Source organism: Limanda limanda, chromosome 13 (genome assembly GCF_963576545.1).
Source record: "Limanda limanda chromosome 13, fLimLim1.1, whole genome shotgun sequence".
Lineage (NCBI taxonomy): Eukaryota > Metazoa > Chordata > Actinopteri > Pleuronectiformes > Pleuronectidae > Limanda > Limanda limanda.
Window position 1 is genome coordinate 17,144,639 of NC_083648.1, and position 16,519 is coordinate 17,161,157.

Genomic DNA, 16,519 nt, shown 5'->3' on the forward strand with positions numbered 1-16,519 from the left:
AAGAAGAGATGTGTATATACATGGACACCAATATTCTGATGTTAGCCTGATTGATCGATCCATAGTCTGAATAATATCACACTCAGAATAAGTAATAATCAAATTAAGACATGTGTAGGTTCTGACCTTAATCGCATTACTTAGACATCTGTATGAGTTTTCTCAACATTTTGTGGCATTGACACACATCAGTTACCGACTACTTGATGATGCATGCTCATGGGTTCAGTCGTAAACAACAAGTACACAATGCTGATGTGAGTCATAATCAGACTTTAACATGTAAACTGGCATAGGAAAGAAATATTGCATTTGAAACTCAAGTTAACATGTGTTTCATTCAGAACAAAGAACAAGGTCAATGAATATTGGTGTCCATGTAAAAGTAGTCACCGATTCTGAGTATGTAATTTTTACAAAATAGCTTCATGGGAATTGTTTTTAATACTTATGATCAAAACAATCTATAAGGATGTATAATCCTTCCTCCTGTCATTTTCAGTTCTTCTTTAGCAGTAAAGTCAGCAAGGGCTCAAGGAGAGTGTGCTACTGTGAATATCTTCTGCTTGGTTTAAGAATTTGTCATTGCTTTCCCTTGTCTTTGAACTGTAGATATGCGTCTTCACAGAATTACCTGAGGCAGGTTTACTGTGACTGGGGAATTAGGATCTGCCTGAAACCCTCACATGGAGAGACTGTGTTCGCATTAATGGAATCTTTATTTAAAAAATTTTTTAAGAGAACTTTTCATCCTTGATCTGTTTTGAAGAGGGCTCAGTGGTTTCGTCATACACATTTGTTGGTATTTGGGAAGTGACAGTGCAGCTGTCCTCTGATTTATTGTGATGGGACCGATAGAATTCTATTCAAATCTATTTAGTTTATTGTTTGAAGCGAAAAACATTAATTGAAGGTCCTTTGTCATATCTTTTTAGGCAAATAAATTATAATAATTGAAAAGGGAATGGACAGCAGTTTAATGTCTGAGCATAACAAACACAACTCTAATCATATTCTGATATGATATATCGTTACTTTTGGCTTTTTTTGTTTGTGTGTGCGCCTGCTGTTTGTATGCATCTGTTTTTGTGCACAGCCACTGTCTGTGTTTTGCTGAAGCTATGTTGAAAACGTTTATTGAATTTGTTATATTCTGAGTACTTGGTGTTGTTTAATAGTTGTATGGTTATCATTAATAGTGGCTTCCAATCTTCTATACTGATGACAATCTTACTTCAGTGTCTTAACCCCCTTTTGTTTACAGACTATGATGCAGAAGAGACAACTGTAGCCCTGACTAAAGGGGCTGAAGTGAAAAGAATTACAGGTAGAGGCAATGAGACTGCCTTCATGCACTGGTTGACTTCTTTGAAGAGGGTGATTTAAACTGGGCTGCTGAGATATTTTGTCCTATGGAATTACAATCCCTGCTAACTCAACAATGAACGCTTTCCCATTTTTCCACTTTCACCTGCCTATCATCATTTGTATCTTTGTTTAATTTTACAAAATGTTTGTGCTCAGTCACTCATTTAATCCTTGTGGGTCACTCGGTGGACCACCATAATAATCGCAAAATCACAACGGGGGCTTTCTGCAGTTAATTTTCCACTTCATTGGGCTTTTCATCTTTGAATAAAGATTGGGTGGCAGCATTATAATTCAACCTACTAGGATTAAGCTACTAACCTCTGCACCTCCTCGTCCTCTTCTTGCTCCGTAATATCTCACATTTGCGGTTGGCTTAATTCTCAACTCGACTGGTGCTGCCATAACAGACGGACCTCAAACCGTGCTAACTGGCGCTTTTGTGTTGCAGAGGTGGAACCAGACATCAGCGTGGGACGAATAGTAGGCTCAGGTACATCGGCAGCCCCACCAACCTAACTCTTTCTCATCTTTGTTGTCCCTCTGCCATTCGAAAGAAAATTACAGTGTTTTAAAACCCTGCACTACTTCAGCTGCCACATTTGGAATGGGGTGGCATTCTCATACTTTTCTAACATGGAAAGCTGAGTAAATTCATCAAATGCTGAATATGACAACGAGTGAGGGGTCGATCTTTTGCTCAGTCATCGTCCTCCTTTTGATGCTGCAGTGTGTGATGCACCACTGCCCTCTGTTGTCTCAGCTCAGTAACAAATCTTTGGCACGTGAAGCAGTTTGCAGGAGTTTTGATGCGATAATTCTGTAAGGTTCCAAAGGCCGAAATCTTTCTTACTGTAAGGACCGCAGCCCCTTTAATTTTTCCTACGCTGTTTTCCTTGATTCAGCCCCCCTCTGGCTGCCTTATGCTTCTCAACAGACACATAATGCACACACACACTCGCATGCACACACGCAGTCACCCACTCGCTCATCTTGGCTGCTATGGCAAAGTCCCCGTCATCCAGGGCAGTGCTTGGATCCCTCCCTAACCAGCCTTCATGCATTCCCATTGTCCTTTTTTCTTTATCTTTCTCCTCCAGCTTATCTGTGAAGACGAGATCCGCAACCACAGGAGTAATACCGGGTCTATTCCTACTTTCAACTAATACTCATGTTAAACCTAGTCATACTAATGCTATTACAGCAGTTTATAGACGGAAATTAATATAATAGTACTTGTTAAGCGTTTTTTTTTGACAATGTATGCATCATTGTAAAGACTGCTGCAGATGCTTAAATTATGTAATTGAACATTTCAATATTTATCTCCTAGTTTTCTGTGCTTCTCTGTCTTGTACCTCAGTGCTTCACCAGGCACCTATTGGCTGCCCCTTTGGTTGACCATAGGTGATCTCTTTAACTTCTTTTCTAACTTTATTTTAAACTCAACAGATTGTTTTGGCTGGCTTCTCCCTAACCTCCGCTCGTCTTGTTTGTCATAACTTCTAATGCTTTTACTTTTGACATTGTTTTCTCTGTGAAAGATGCACAGATTTGTTAACTACAGCCAATGAGCTGATAGTTGCGTAGCCTGGATGACCCGTGCTCATGAACTACATCAAGTGTTCCACCCTAAAGGTGCCATTTGTTTCTCGACGTACTTCCTTTTTAGACGTGTGTGTTAACTGTGTGTTTCTGTGTCTGCTTTCTTCTCCAGTGTATGATAAGCAGGGCTTTCTGCTGCAGCTGGACACAAAATTGTGAGTATATATTATTTTCTAGTAAACACATCTTCTGCTTAATTTAAAACATTTTGCGATTCTCGGTCCTGTACTGTGTGGGATACTTGTTATATATTGACCAGCTGAATCCCCAGTTGAACTCCCATTAGTTAACATATGTTTTACAGCTAAACACTTATTTTATACAATTTCAGGTTGATCAATGGGAAAACATGAAATATGAAAATGTAAACCTTCAGTGTTTTTTTTGATAAACACATGCAGCATCTCATTGGAGTCCTAACCATAGCCGGGTGACAAATGCTCAAATGCGATTGGTGGTCTGAGTAATATATGTCGAAATTAGTTTGAATTGTGATTTAGTTGGTGTAGTTCTTTCCCAGAGCGGCTGTTGTTTATCAGAGTAAGGACATGCTACCTTGAGTCATTGTGTAGCCGTCATTGTGTAAGCGTGTCTCTTGATATGTGTATAATTCCCTGAATTGGTTTGACACTCTTAATAATCATACGCTGCCATCACCGCCCCGGCTCTCGGAGGGCATGTCTGTCCACACTCTGCACACACACTGTAAGCACTATGTCACTACACACTTATGGTGGTTTTCACATGGGTTGAGTTTATCTAATAGAGCTCCTTACAGGTCTACAGTGTCATTAATTACACCATTACTGCACATGCATACAATTCATCTTAAATCCAGTAATTCGTTTTGTGACTGACTGATATAAATGGGCCCCATATATTTCTTTCTCACCAAACTGTTTACCACCTTGAAACCAGAAAACCATTGGCAGGATTGAAATGTGGCTATGGGAGAGGAGGTACAGAGGGTGGTTCACTCATCAAGAGGTCATAGTTCCATTCCCAGCTCCTCCAATTAGCATAGGAACAGCAAACTGGCCCATGTGTGTGTGTACTTGTACAGATATCTTTGTGAGGACCATTTTGAGCTTATAACCTACGGAGTGAGGACATTTTGGGGCGGTTCTCACTTTCTGACCCACTTTCAACTTACTTTAAGTATTATGGTTAGAATTAGTTTTAAGTAAGGGTGAGGGATTTAGTTGTGAGGGTTAAGGTTAGGGGCTAGGGATAGCAATCTGCTAATGAGTTTCCTCACTAAGATAAAAGTACAAGTGTGTTTGTGTGCGTTAAGCTGCTTTCTGAGTCAGTTGCTCCCGACATTCTCCTGTCAGCCCCCCCCCCCCCCCCCCCCAAGTAAAAACTTGGTAAATGTCCAGTTAATTTCTAATTGAGCGCGTGTGAGAACACACCAGGAAATTCCTTGGAGGATTTTTTTGTGAGCCAGGGGGCATGTTGATTATGTTTCTAATGCAACGGATAAAAAAAAGACACAAAGAATACAATTGTCTTGGGATAAAACAGAGTTGTCTTACAAATAGAAGATGCAGAAGAAATTGCCACCATGTTAAAACGCGATTTGACAGGTTTTGGTGATACGGGCCAAAGACGGTGTTGATGTGTTGGAAGCACAAGCACGGGATCCCTCCAGCAGAATTTATATATTGCATCCTGCCTCCTGCATTCTGTGCCACCACTCGCCTGTACACTCACGAGAATTTGCTGCATTTGTAAAGGCATCTGATGTTCTTCATATGTGGAAGGCAACCTGTAGAGAAGAATCCAGTCACGTTTTCCAGGGTTCATGTCTGAAAACGGCTTTAGTGAAGTGCTGTATGACTGTGACCTGCAGTTTGAAGAGCTTATATTGGTCGAGGAGCAACATCAATGCAGGCCATGTACCACTTCAAACTGTGCACGAGTAGGCCCCAGTCAAGCTTGTTCATGTGCCATCTTTGGTTTTGGGCCTCACATAGTGCAAAGACAGGGCCTCTCTCCCTTCTCCCTGTTTATTTGAACTAGATCCATGGCATTCAGCAGGTTATTAATGATCACACTAGTAATCGGGAGGTTCGAGTTAAAGCACTGCCAGTGTGATTATTTGAACAAGGCCTCTCTGCTTTGTCTCGCCACACACAGGTGATATTCTGAGCTGTTGCTGAGTTCTCCAACTTCCTCAGCAACCCGTTTCCCTATCTCCATAAGCGGATTGTTTGACAAACTCAGCGTTTGTGGCTTTGAAATATGTCAGTTTGATTGATAATCAGTTAATCATGATGCATCTGATTAATTTCTCTCTCTCTCTGTGCTGTTCTGTGCAGGCCCCTGGATTTGACGTACAAGTTTGGTAACCTCAGCGAAGGAGTGTGCAAGCCAGGATACGCAGCAGCCAAGATGACCACCATCTATCCTAAGTAAGGAGGATCGCCTGCTCTTTCACACTCTCACATCTCAGATAAATGGGGTGGAAATGCATTGATTGTCCACAAGTGTACATTCGCTAAACCTAGACTCCTTTTTGAAATATAAGAACTTCACATACACAACCAGGACCTGCACAAACAAATCATTTTATTTGCATGTCAGGACGAGAAAAGCTGAAACTTTTACTCATACCAAGATGCCTGATGTCATTTCTCAAGCCAACTGGGCCTTCAGGGGTTTTGAGTCAGAAGCCGAGAAGCCCCCACATTCCTGTACAATCTTTCCCAGTTTCCGTCATGTTTCTATCATCTTCTCCTCCACTACAAAAACTCAACTGTGTCCTTGTGATCCCCCCCCCCCCCATCTCACAAAGGAACCTTTGTCGCTTGAGTACAAGGTCTCACATCTTTCCTCTGTCATATCCTAGAGCGCAAGAGGCGTCCTCTATGAACAGCACCGACCAACTTCCTGTCCTGACTCATCATGAGTTTTCTCGTACCCGGCCCACACAATTAACACAGTCCTCCACGGCCCTCTCTGATGTCATCGACTCTTTTGATTTTCCTCCATGCCTCCATTTGCGGCCCATTTCTGCATCTATAGGACATTGTCCCATTAGCACTCTTGGAGCTAAGCTAATAGAGGGGCAATTTCCCGCATTGCTGAACAATAGCCACTTGGACTTCAATGCAGCTCTTGACCTAGTTACTTGGGAAATTACAATTTCCAATATTGAACCTGATTTATCTCTTGACTTAAGATGCAGTCCGAAGCATTTGATGAGAACAAAGTTTCACATAAATTATAATGTTCACCTCAACACCCATATGTGATGCACAGTATGGAAGGACTTGATTGTGCATGTTTTCCTACACACAAACATAAGCAGCACTTTTGGCGGTAAATTGCAGCGCTGCATAAAGAGACAGACAAAGCAGCATTTCGTAGAACTGCCCTCTCCCTATATCTGAGAGGCTACATGTTAACAATGTCCTCCCTCATAACAACTTCCTCTAATCAGCCGCACGTGTCGGATCAAAGTTCTGTACAACACCGAACCCCCAATGGGATCCTTGTGATTACTACCACCTTCAACTCAGTCACGCGCAGGTCAATGAGGACAATTAATGCCGCACACTGCTCCACGTCGTGCACATGTATGTATTTGTATGCACGAGTGTGTGTTAAAATGTACACAGCCATGCAGAATGGCCAAATTGTGATTAATTGTGTCCTATTTGCGAGGAGTCAAACAATTAACAACTTGTTTTTTGTCATCTCAACCCACTTTTTATTTTTACTAGGCAAACACAAATCTGTGGAAATGTTCCTGTTAGCAGTTTATCTAAATAGGAGTGGTCTACAGTTCAGCTGTTAGAGAAAACCTACTTAACCTCTCGCAGTGAGGTCCTGTAGCCCCCCCCCCCTCTAATCATCTCCTGCTTCCTCCGTGTTCGCCTTCTCCGAAGCCCCCTGCCCCCTTGGAGTCCAATTTATTTTCCACACCTCCCCTCTGCTTTACCCAAAACTGTTTGCATTGGAGCCCTAAATCACGTCTTGACAGTGAACTTGAAGCAGCACGGTTATAAAAATATTGCCAGTGAGAGATGGGTCCGGCAAAGGAAGCGAGCACAATGCATCCCTGCCTGTTGGCTGTTTTGGGAGCCCTCACTTTTTATTTAACAACAAGCAGCCCCCTGTCTCTCTACTTTATCAGGATGTCAGTGACTGACTGTCGGTCAGGGTTCAGTGATCCTGTGTTATTTATAGCCCCTCACAGCCTCAGTCTTGGCTTTAATGAATCTCCATTTGTTTTGGCAGGATTGATGTGTGTTTGGGTGAGTGTGTGCGTGTGTGTGTGTGTGTGTGTGTGTGTCAGGTGATATGAGGAGACCAGAGAGCCATACATACTTCTCCGCTTGAGTCTCTGCTCTGCTGCTGTAAAGCTGGGGGGATAATGAGGGGATCAAAGACTTATTAGGGTGCTTGGAAGAGGTTGTCCGGAGGGCCTCACAATAATGTCATCCATGTTTGGTCACTGTGCCTCAAATCTCCACATAGTCCTTGTGAACCAACGGCAGCGGTACGTTGAATCCAGAATTTAAAATCTCTTTTTCTCACGAGTACATGGTGTCGCAGACATACTTCAAGGTTGATGAGAATGAAAAACCATTGATGTGTTTTGTGCAGCCAACCATCAGCCCTTCAGCAAGATGAACTAGTCTTGTTCTCATTTGGGTTCGTTCCAGTAAATGCAACCGTACAAGCACAATAAGACACACCATTTCTATCGATCCCTGCCTATCATTGTTTTTTCTGTCCTGAAAGTTCATTTAGTTCTTTCATCCAAGTTGTAGAAGTATATCAAAGATGATCTATGAATGTCTAAGTCAGAAAAGAGACAATGCCTTCCACTCCCAGGCCTGACAGCGGGTCATGAAAACACACATCCATCCTGCAGCCACACTCGCAGAGGTGACACGTAGCCCAGCACTCGGGTCGCAGGCGTGACCAAGAGGAAATGGCTTCTTTTGATTTTAGTGCAGCAATTAATCAAAGAGCACGCACACACACTGGTACAGACACAGGATGAGGAAGAGGTGATGCTAGAAGCAGCAGTTCATGGGGCATTTCAATCATTGATCACAGGTGTATTTTGAAGATAGGGCTAAATTTGTTTTAATATTGCAGGATGACTGGCTTCTCGCTTGATTTAATTTGAAGCTGTGTTCTCCATCTTGGGCGAATTCTGACCTTTTGTATTTCAGGCTCAAGCCTCTGAGACAGTTCTTCTTCCTCCTCATTTAGTTTCTAGAAACAGTCTTGCCGAAGATCGTTTGAGGAGTAGCATTCTGGCAGGAGTATGTTGTCTCTATCCAAACTGTGTGTCAGCTGTGATTTAGACTGTGCTGGAGAGTTTGTGTCGATGGGGTTATACACTGCAGCTGCCTGTTGTGTCTCTCCCTGCCTCTCAGCTTGTATTGCCTTCTTAGTTTTTATCTACCATGCCAATGTGCTTGTTTTGGGAAACTCTCCGGGGGCACAGGAGCTTTGAAAGCTATTAGAATAATGACAGCGGAACAAGTGAATTTTGTTCTTATCTCTTTGTGGCTTAAATCTTGCCCAGGACATTAACACTGTAGTCACAAGTGGAGAAGATTTTACGGGAATACAAAGAGTTTGTGAAGAGGACAAAAGGTGTGGTGGGGGAAATCACAAAAAGATGAATAGTTCTTAATGACCAATCTATAATGGAAAGTTAATATTACAATATGATGTTCTTTCCCTGCTGATGAACCTTTTCTCTACCTCACCTTCTTTCCTTCTGTTCTCTCCCTTGCAGGTTCATGAAATCAGCGCCCATGTTTCTTGATCGGAACTTCAAACGTCTTGCAAAAGTCGGCAGTTACTTACCCCCATTTGGCTTTAAAACGCAAGGTAAGAAATACTCATTATGTCACTTACCCTTTTGTCTATAAAAACACAACAGCTTTGATTACAACTTTTTGATTGAGTATACATGCTTGCATTAAAGGAGTGTGCCAACCGTTTATACAGAGGATTCACAACAAGCCACAAAAAAAGGTTTAATTCATCAGCAGGAGCACAGATGCCCTGACTTTTGGTGCTAAATATAGATGAAGCTCCAGGGCCACTGATTACTACATTTCCCTTAATACAATTCCCTTGTATCTTTTCTTAGACCTCCTGCCTCCAAACTACCTATTTTACTCCAATTCCACACCTTGGGCTCTATTTAAATGATCTAAGTGCATGGTCTAAAGTGCCTGGCACAAGTCCTTGTGTGGTGTGTCCAAATCTAATTTAGCTAGTTTAGTGGGAGAGGAAAAAAGGTTGCTACACCGGGCACATGTTTTAAAAGGTTGTACTTACTCTCTTAATCATGGGTGTGCCTTGGGTGCTATGTGTAATATAACAGTTAGAGTGGCATCTTCCATTCTTTTTAAAAGCCAGGTGTGCTTGCATCTTGGCAGATTTCTATTATAATGGTGGATTTGCCAGGTGGCAAGACAGAACACTTCTCAGAAACCGTTTCATGTTATGCACTAGCAGATCAGCTCTGTGTAACAAGCAGAGCACATGACAGCTGGAAAATGACAACTGGGTTGGTTATAAACTCCATTCACCCATTATCTATATGGCTTATCCTTTAAGGTTAATGGGGGGGCTAGAGCCGATTCTAGGTGAGATACACGGGGGGAACATGCAAACTCCACACAGAAAGATGTAATGCCATAACTGTCTTGATGTGAGACCATAGTGAACCACTGCACCACCATGGAATTTGCATGGATAGTTCTGTGAAAATTTCAAATCACCCTATATCACAATATTAAAGAAATGGGGGGGGGGGGGGGGGCAGCATCTTCCCCTGATCTGGATCTGCACCAAAATGAAATGGGTTCTTCCCTGAACTATGCCATATTCTTTCAATAAGTTTGGTTTATTGTTGAATAAACAAAGACGGATGAAAATACAACCTCCTTGGTGGAGGTAATAACCTATTACAAAGCTTCATCCAGAGACACAGAAGACATTCTCCTGTTTTCTCATGTGTTGTAGTGTTGTGATTACTAAGCTTTATGTGTAATATCTGTGGAGGGTCCCTTTTTAACGCCAGTAACGACCCTGTGTTCTCAGTGCAGTGATTGTTATGGGGTTCTGATGCTGTGTCGAGGCAGGACAGTGGCTACATGGTTGAGTACTTTTTGAAGGCACAGCCTGGTATCTCAAAGTAATAAACCATCTGATTGCGCCGGTTGTTTTTGTTTTCATGGTTTTGTTCCGCGTTGCTAACATTACACTACATACAGATGATGAAATTACAAGGAAGGGCTGCCAACTCTTATCAACAGGTATCAGTTGGCTCATATGTAGGTGATAGGTGTGTTTTTGAAAACTATAGCAACTAGTTTATTCATGGACTGTGCAGCAGTACATCTGGCAAAGTTCCCAAACATCTGCTATTTTAATGCAAGCAATTAATTAATCTCATCTTACACCGTCCACGCTTGGTCATTTAGTTTTATTCATAGCTCACAATGCTCTTTGACACCAGCTTCCTGAACATCAATAACACATTATCATTCCCGCAGAATATTTCAGAAAGGAAGATTTGGAGGTGCATGTGTAATCGCATATAATTCCTGCTATCCAAAAATTGGCAATCTTCAAAGTTTATATTTTGGCAAAATGCAGTGAAAATAACATACTATATATGGCAGAACTTGTTTCTCTAAATCCAAACTTTGTCCCAGCCAAGGAACCAACAAGACATTTGACATCTGTCGTCATCATTAGCTCCTGAAACTCTTTCATTAAATGCCTATAAATCAGAATATTTTATATTTATTTATTTACAATCCATATATTGACTTCTGAGTTTGTCCCAACATGCTTTATGAGTTCTGTCTTGGGACCAGGAAACTCATGTCTGCACACATTCCAACTGTAAGGCTTCACCCACTCTGCTTGTTATCTGACCTTAACACCCTTCAGATATCAAACCAGCACATAATAGCATGGGAAGTGAAGAGATAACATTAACCTGCCTTCAGTGACATCCTGTCACATATTTTCCAGGACCCAGAGGCTGACGGTCCACTGAGTTTTACCTTTGTGTCCTGGCAAGTTCTCTGCTGTCATACTAACACACATACATACACACCGTGACTCAGCTGCTATCAAAAGAACACTCCCTCTGTGAGTGTTACACCTGGTTTCTGTTTTCTCCACGGACTGCGAAGGCTGCACGGTTTCCCTTTTAGTGGTACCCATGTGGAGAGATGATACGTGTGTATCTTGAATAGAACGACACAAAGGATTCCAATTTGGGAACATAGAGTGGTGGTGGTGGTGGGCGGGAGTTTTATTTTTACTTTTTCATTCTTCCAGGAGGTATCTACTGGAACACATGAACCGTGGCCTGAGAACAGTAAAGCTGTGTTGATTCGGTCTCAGAGAAAAGCCTCTTGTCTGGATGCCAGTCAGCTACTTAACGGTCAACATGTGTTTCTAGTTTTTTTGTATTAATTGGTAAATTCTACACTGTAAATGAAATTCTCTCTTCTCTGCAGTCCAAAGTGAACTTACTGACGTCGTCCGCATGTTGTTGTTTTCCTTTTTTTCCTAATTCTCACTCAGTCCTCTGGCACATTTTGAGAGATTTTATCTTTAGATAAGGAAACTAAGAATAGACTTGATGATGCTAAAAGACATGAGTTCCCTCTGCCTTCTTTAATACGTCCCCATGTTTGCCATGGTCTGTCTTTAAGTCTTCTGATTGAATTTAACGTGAATTACATATCAACAAAAGTTGAAAATAATATAAATATAATCTAATAATAAACCAATTCCTAATAAAATCAAGATAATAAAATATATTGTATTATGTGATTTGATTCAACTTTTAATTTAGCTGATTGCAGACTCTGCTGGTGTTTTATTTACTTTGTATAGTAATATACTCTCATTCACATATCCAGAGATCATGTGATCACACTTATAATGTGCATATAAATTAGACAGGTAATTTCCTGCTTCATCTTCTTTTCAAGTATACACAAGTACCGATGCACATTTATATAATAAATCCGTTCGCGCCTTTTGCCTTTATTGACCCAAGTTAAGACAAATATTTGTTGGAATGAGGTATAAGTTTAATAAGCGAATAAATTAAATCATCACTCGCTTCATTCTCAGCATGCTCAGTTAATGAGGGCACTCAGACAGTTATGCAACTTTACACAGGCTGGAAGAAACAGGATTCATCCAGAGACTTATTGAACTTGAACATTTGAACCCAGAGCAGACCAATAACCTTGAACACGTTTTCATATTACACTCAAGTTATTAGTTTTTCACCCTGGCAGACAATTTTAAATGCTGGCCCAACAAATACCTCTGTTATCACATGATCTTTTATGTTGTTTAGGCTACACTCTTCCCAACAATGTGTCTGTGTTTACATATTATGCGACGCTTCCGTCGTTCGTCTTTGTTGCCACTAAGATTTTTGTCATTTCAAGGGTTACACGTCGGACTAACGTCTCTGCCTAGAGCCATTTGTCTCCGGCTCTGCCACGAGACATAGTTTGCTAAAATGTTTACCCCGGGTACTTACAACAATTAGCTTCCATGTCATCCTCTGCAAGAGAGTCCTGCGCATTGTGATTTTTCACTTTTCACCCGCTTGGATCCAGGTGTGGTCCGCTCTCTTGTGTTTATGCTGCTCGGGGTGATGCTTGACGCCAGACATCGACACCACATCCAAACAATGGGCCGTTCCTCTGCTCGCCTCTCCTCAGCGGGTTAATCATTAGGGTCGTTAGTCTGGTGAATGAGGCTGTAATATGTCTTACAAACAGCTTTGAGGCCCCAGTCTAAACTCTCCTCTTCTCACTCTTCCCCTTACTCTCGCTTTTACCTTGGTGTTGCTCTTGCCCCTACTTTTTTGCCTATGTGCTATATGGTGATTATATCATGTTAAACAGCAGGTTGACTGTTTTTTTTTGTTTTTGTTTTCATGTGGGAAACAATTACCAGAAAGGTAGACTTGGTAGCATAGTACTGTTATCCATGTTTACCCTCTGTGGTGCGCCTGCATTACTACAATTGTAACTCTAATCATAGATAGTAGCAACGGAAATGGAATCTTGTTCATTTGGGATGTTATGATGGGTGAATTCCAAGTATGAGAGGCCTAAAAATGGTCAAGAGGATTGAGGAAATATATGTAATATCTAACAATGGAAGCATGACTCCACCAGAATGCCCTGTAGAACATGGCAGGAATGTGCGCTATGGCTAAACATCCACATTTCTCGCCCTGCGATCCGAGGGGTGCTGGCCACGCAGGGAGACGAGCTCAACATCGCCCACTTAACCAGGAGAATGTGCTTGTTTGAAAACAGCATTCCTCTCTGAGTGCTTTTATGGGAGAGTTTCTACATACACACACATACCATCCGGAACCCTGTATGTCTGTTTCTCCAAGATTCACTCCTCTCCGTTTCATCCCATCACCGCTGCTCCTGAGGGCTGATTGGTCACTCCTTATCTATGGCTGAATAAACGGAGAGAGGTGTTCTCTCCTCCAACTGTCCATGAGACCACCTAGATTGCCGTATCTCTCATGGTATGTCGGAGCTTTCAGCAGCTTATATATCATCTTAAGGAGCGGTTCCCTCAGTTCTCAAGTCTTTTTCCCTATAAAAGAACATCTAATCTGTGATGTTTAACTTCTGTTCCATAAAGAGTGAGCGCTTTCCGGACTAATGACCTCCTGCCAGATTATCGCATTATCTCATGTGGTATTTTAAATGGAGAGAATTTGACACTCGTCTACTTTCAGTGTTAGGAAAACAATTATCCAAAGATGTATTACACAAACTGCTCAGGTAAAGGAAAAAAAACCTTCATAAAACGCTCACATACGTTTTAAAATATAGGTCAGGATAGTGAATATCCCTACATTTGGGGGTCTTCTGCACAATTTCAAGTTGCCAACTACCAGTAGATGTAAGCAGGTGTTAGTGGCCAGCATCAGATGTTGGGGTTTGTCTGTTCGTTGGGTTTTGGGTCAGGGAAGAACGCAATCCATTTTTATGCAGATTTGGACAAAGGGCATGATCCAAGATTTATTTTTTCCACTTTAACATTGTGACAACATGGTGCAGATCCAGATAAAAATGCAGATCTAGTGAATTCAAATATGCTTTTATACGGGGCATTTGGGGAGGTATGCAGTCCTGGGTGCCGATCTGTTTTTTAACTGCAGTGTAAGTGACAAATTATTGTACGTTTTTAAATGTCCTCCTCATGATGGTTCTTTGTTTTTTCCGATGCAGAGAGAATCATAGACAGCATTTTAACTATCACGAAAAATTATGGACTTGGAGAGGAGCTAGACAGGTAATTACTGCTACTCACCTACATCAGCATGAAGTCCTGTTTTGTAACATCTTTTCTTGAAATTAATTATTTAACATATTATATTGATTTTTATTACTAACCCATGACCTTCCTGCCTTCCAGTCTCAGCTGTAAAAGATGCATCATTGTGGGTAATGGAGGCATCCTGTCCAACAAGTCTTTGGGCTCCCGTATCGATGACTATGATGTCGTAGTGAGGTGAGATAACTCCTTTTAGACAAAAGACACCATGATTATGACTTGATGAACTTTTAAATTCATAGGTGTTTAAGTGTAAATTGTATGATCTTGAATACTTTAATCTCTGCGTCATGAACCTGAAAGAATCTTTGAGGCATGAATTCCATTCACTGAGTCCTTTTTGTGTCGGCAGGTTGAATGAGGCCCCAGTTAGTGGTTACGGCAAAGACGTTGGAACCAAAACCACCGTCAGGATTACCTATCCCGAGGGAGCCATCCAGAAACCTGAAAACTATGAAAAAGACTCACTTTTTGTTTTTTCTGCTTTCAAACCACTGGACTTCAAGTGGCTCAGACAGATGGTCTTCAAGGAGAAACTGGTAAGAACATATTAAAATCAAGGCCTTTAACATATTTAATACACTGAAAGATAACCGGATGGCAACTCACAGCAGAAGTCTGGTGCACAACAAAATTAGACTTGCAAGTAGAATTTCTCACTTCAGAGTGTTGGAATGTGGCTGAATATCTGAGTTATGGGTTATTTTTAGTTTCAGGTTAACCTGTGATCACATTTTCTACATTCCTTTCTGTGGAAATGTGAGCCTTTCTAGTAAAATTGATGAGGACACCACGAATCTCTACTTTATAATGTGGATGTTTCAGATGGTTAAAATGCTTAATGTGGAAAGGACAGTTGAGAAAAACCAAACACCATTAGACAACTTATTTCCTCTGTTTCGGGATCAGAGATTTCTCATTAATGCTACATTGCCATTTTCCCTGAAGGTAAGCTGCTCTCCTGTTAACCTGTTCATTCACATTTGGATTTAGCCGCACTTATAATTATTAATTAATTTTCCACTTAGCAAATCTTTTGGGTGTCCTTTGAAATGTTATGATTGGAACAGTGAAATGACAGGATGTGACCTGGCCTCTTAATCACAGGGGTCAAACTGAATGACAGGAGCAGGTTGTCCCTTATCTGTTTTAAGTATTACAGAAGGTATTAATTTTGAATACCCCCTGTTCCTCCATATTAAAACCTTTGTCATAGAAATTGCTCTCATAAGCACTTTCATTCACTTCAGTCTCTTGTATCAGTTTGAGAATTTTTTTGGAGTCAATTCAACTGCAGGACAATGAGACGCTAAGTAAGAGATCATCAGAGTCATTCGAAAGAAAGGTAGTGCTATTCAAAGGACCAGACCATTGTTATATCTTTGCTTAGCACTTGCAAATAACTGCGTATTAAAGATAAAATGGAAGAGATAAGTTAATCCTGTAATACTCCCAGAACGGGGAAATTCACGGTTACAGCAGCAGAGAGGACAGTCAAAATAGAGACATCAGTAAAATTATCACGTAAACATGCAAGATATAAACAAGGAAATATAAAGCGTAAATAGTATACAAAATGTGATGTACAAAATAAATACAGTAGGATATTTAACTTATTTTAATTTGATACATCACTTTGGACATACTATATCAGAATATGGTCATTCTAATGAAAGCCTTAAGGCCAATTTATGCCTCTCCGTTATTTCTATTACGGACAGATAAGACCACCCTATCCGTCGTGAAACGTCCTCTCCGAGCGCCTCCGACAGCTTTTCGTACACGTCTGATTTTTCTAACTATCCGTCTTCATGTTGGAGACCCGACGGACCGCTCTTGGCTGTGATTGGTCCGCGAACGACATCATTTCCGTATGACGTCATTTCCGTATTTCCGGACCTCAAACTTCCTGTTTACATGTAGCAACAAACACGAACACAACTATGATTCTACGATTAATGTGACGTGTGTGTTAAGCCAGCGGAGTTGTCTGGCTGACGGTGGCTCGTTAGAGCACTGAGGGCATGTGTGCACGGTCACAGACGGTTATAACGAGCTTTCAAAACGGCGCTAGCAGGCTAGGCTAGCTAGCGGGCTAGCCACCATGCTAACTACGGTGGTAACAGTGCAAGAACCCGCCGTCACG

At 41.4% G+C, this 16,519-nt stretch overlaps 1 protein-coding gene across 2 annotated transcripts in view; it reads left to right on the forward strand.

Annotated features, from left to right (window-relative positions):
• Positions 1–16,519, forward strand: part of st3gal3b (ST3 beta-galactoside alpha-2,3-sialyltransferase 3b) — a 50,278-nt gene that overhangs the window by 16,955 nt on the left and 16,804 nt on the right. For both annotated transcript variants that reach the window (XM_061085063.1, XM_061085064.1), the window contains 8 exons: positions 1,265–1,327; positions 1,820–1,861; positions 3,086–3,128; positions 5,295–5,387; positions 8,741–8,835; positions 14,268–14,331; positions 14,455–14,550; positions 14,726–14,912. In XM_061085063.1, coding sequence (XP_060941046.1) covers positions 1,265–1,327; positions 1,820–1,861; positions 3,086–3,128; positions 5,295–5,387; positions 8,741–8,835; positions 14,268–14,331; positions 14,455–14,550; positions 14,726–14,912 — 683 coding nt within the window. The remainder of the gene's footprint in view (positions 1–1,264; positions 1,328–1,819; positions 1,862–3,085; positions 3,129–5,294; positions 5,388–8,740; positions 8,836–14,267; positions 14,332–14,454; positions 14,551–14,725; positions 14,913–16,519) is intronic.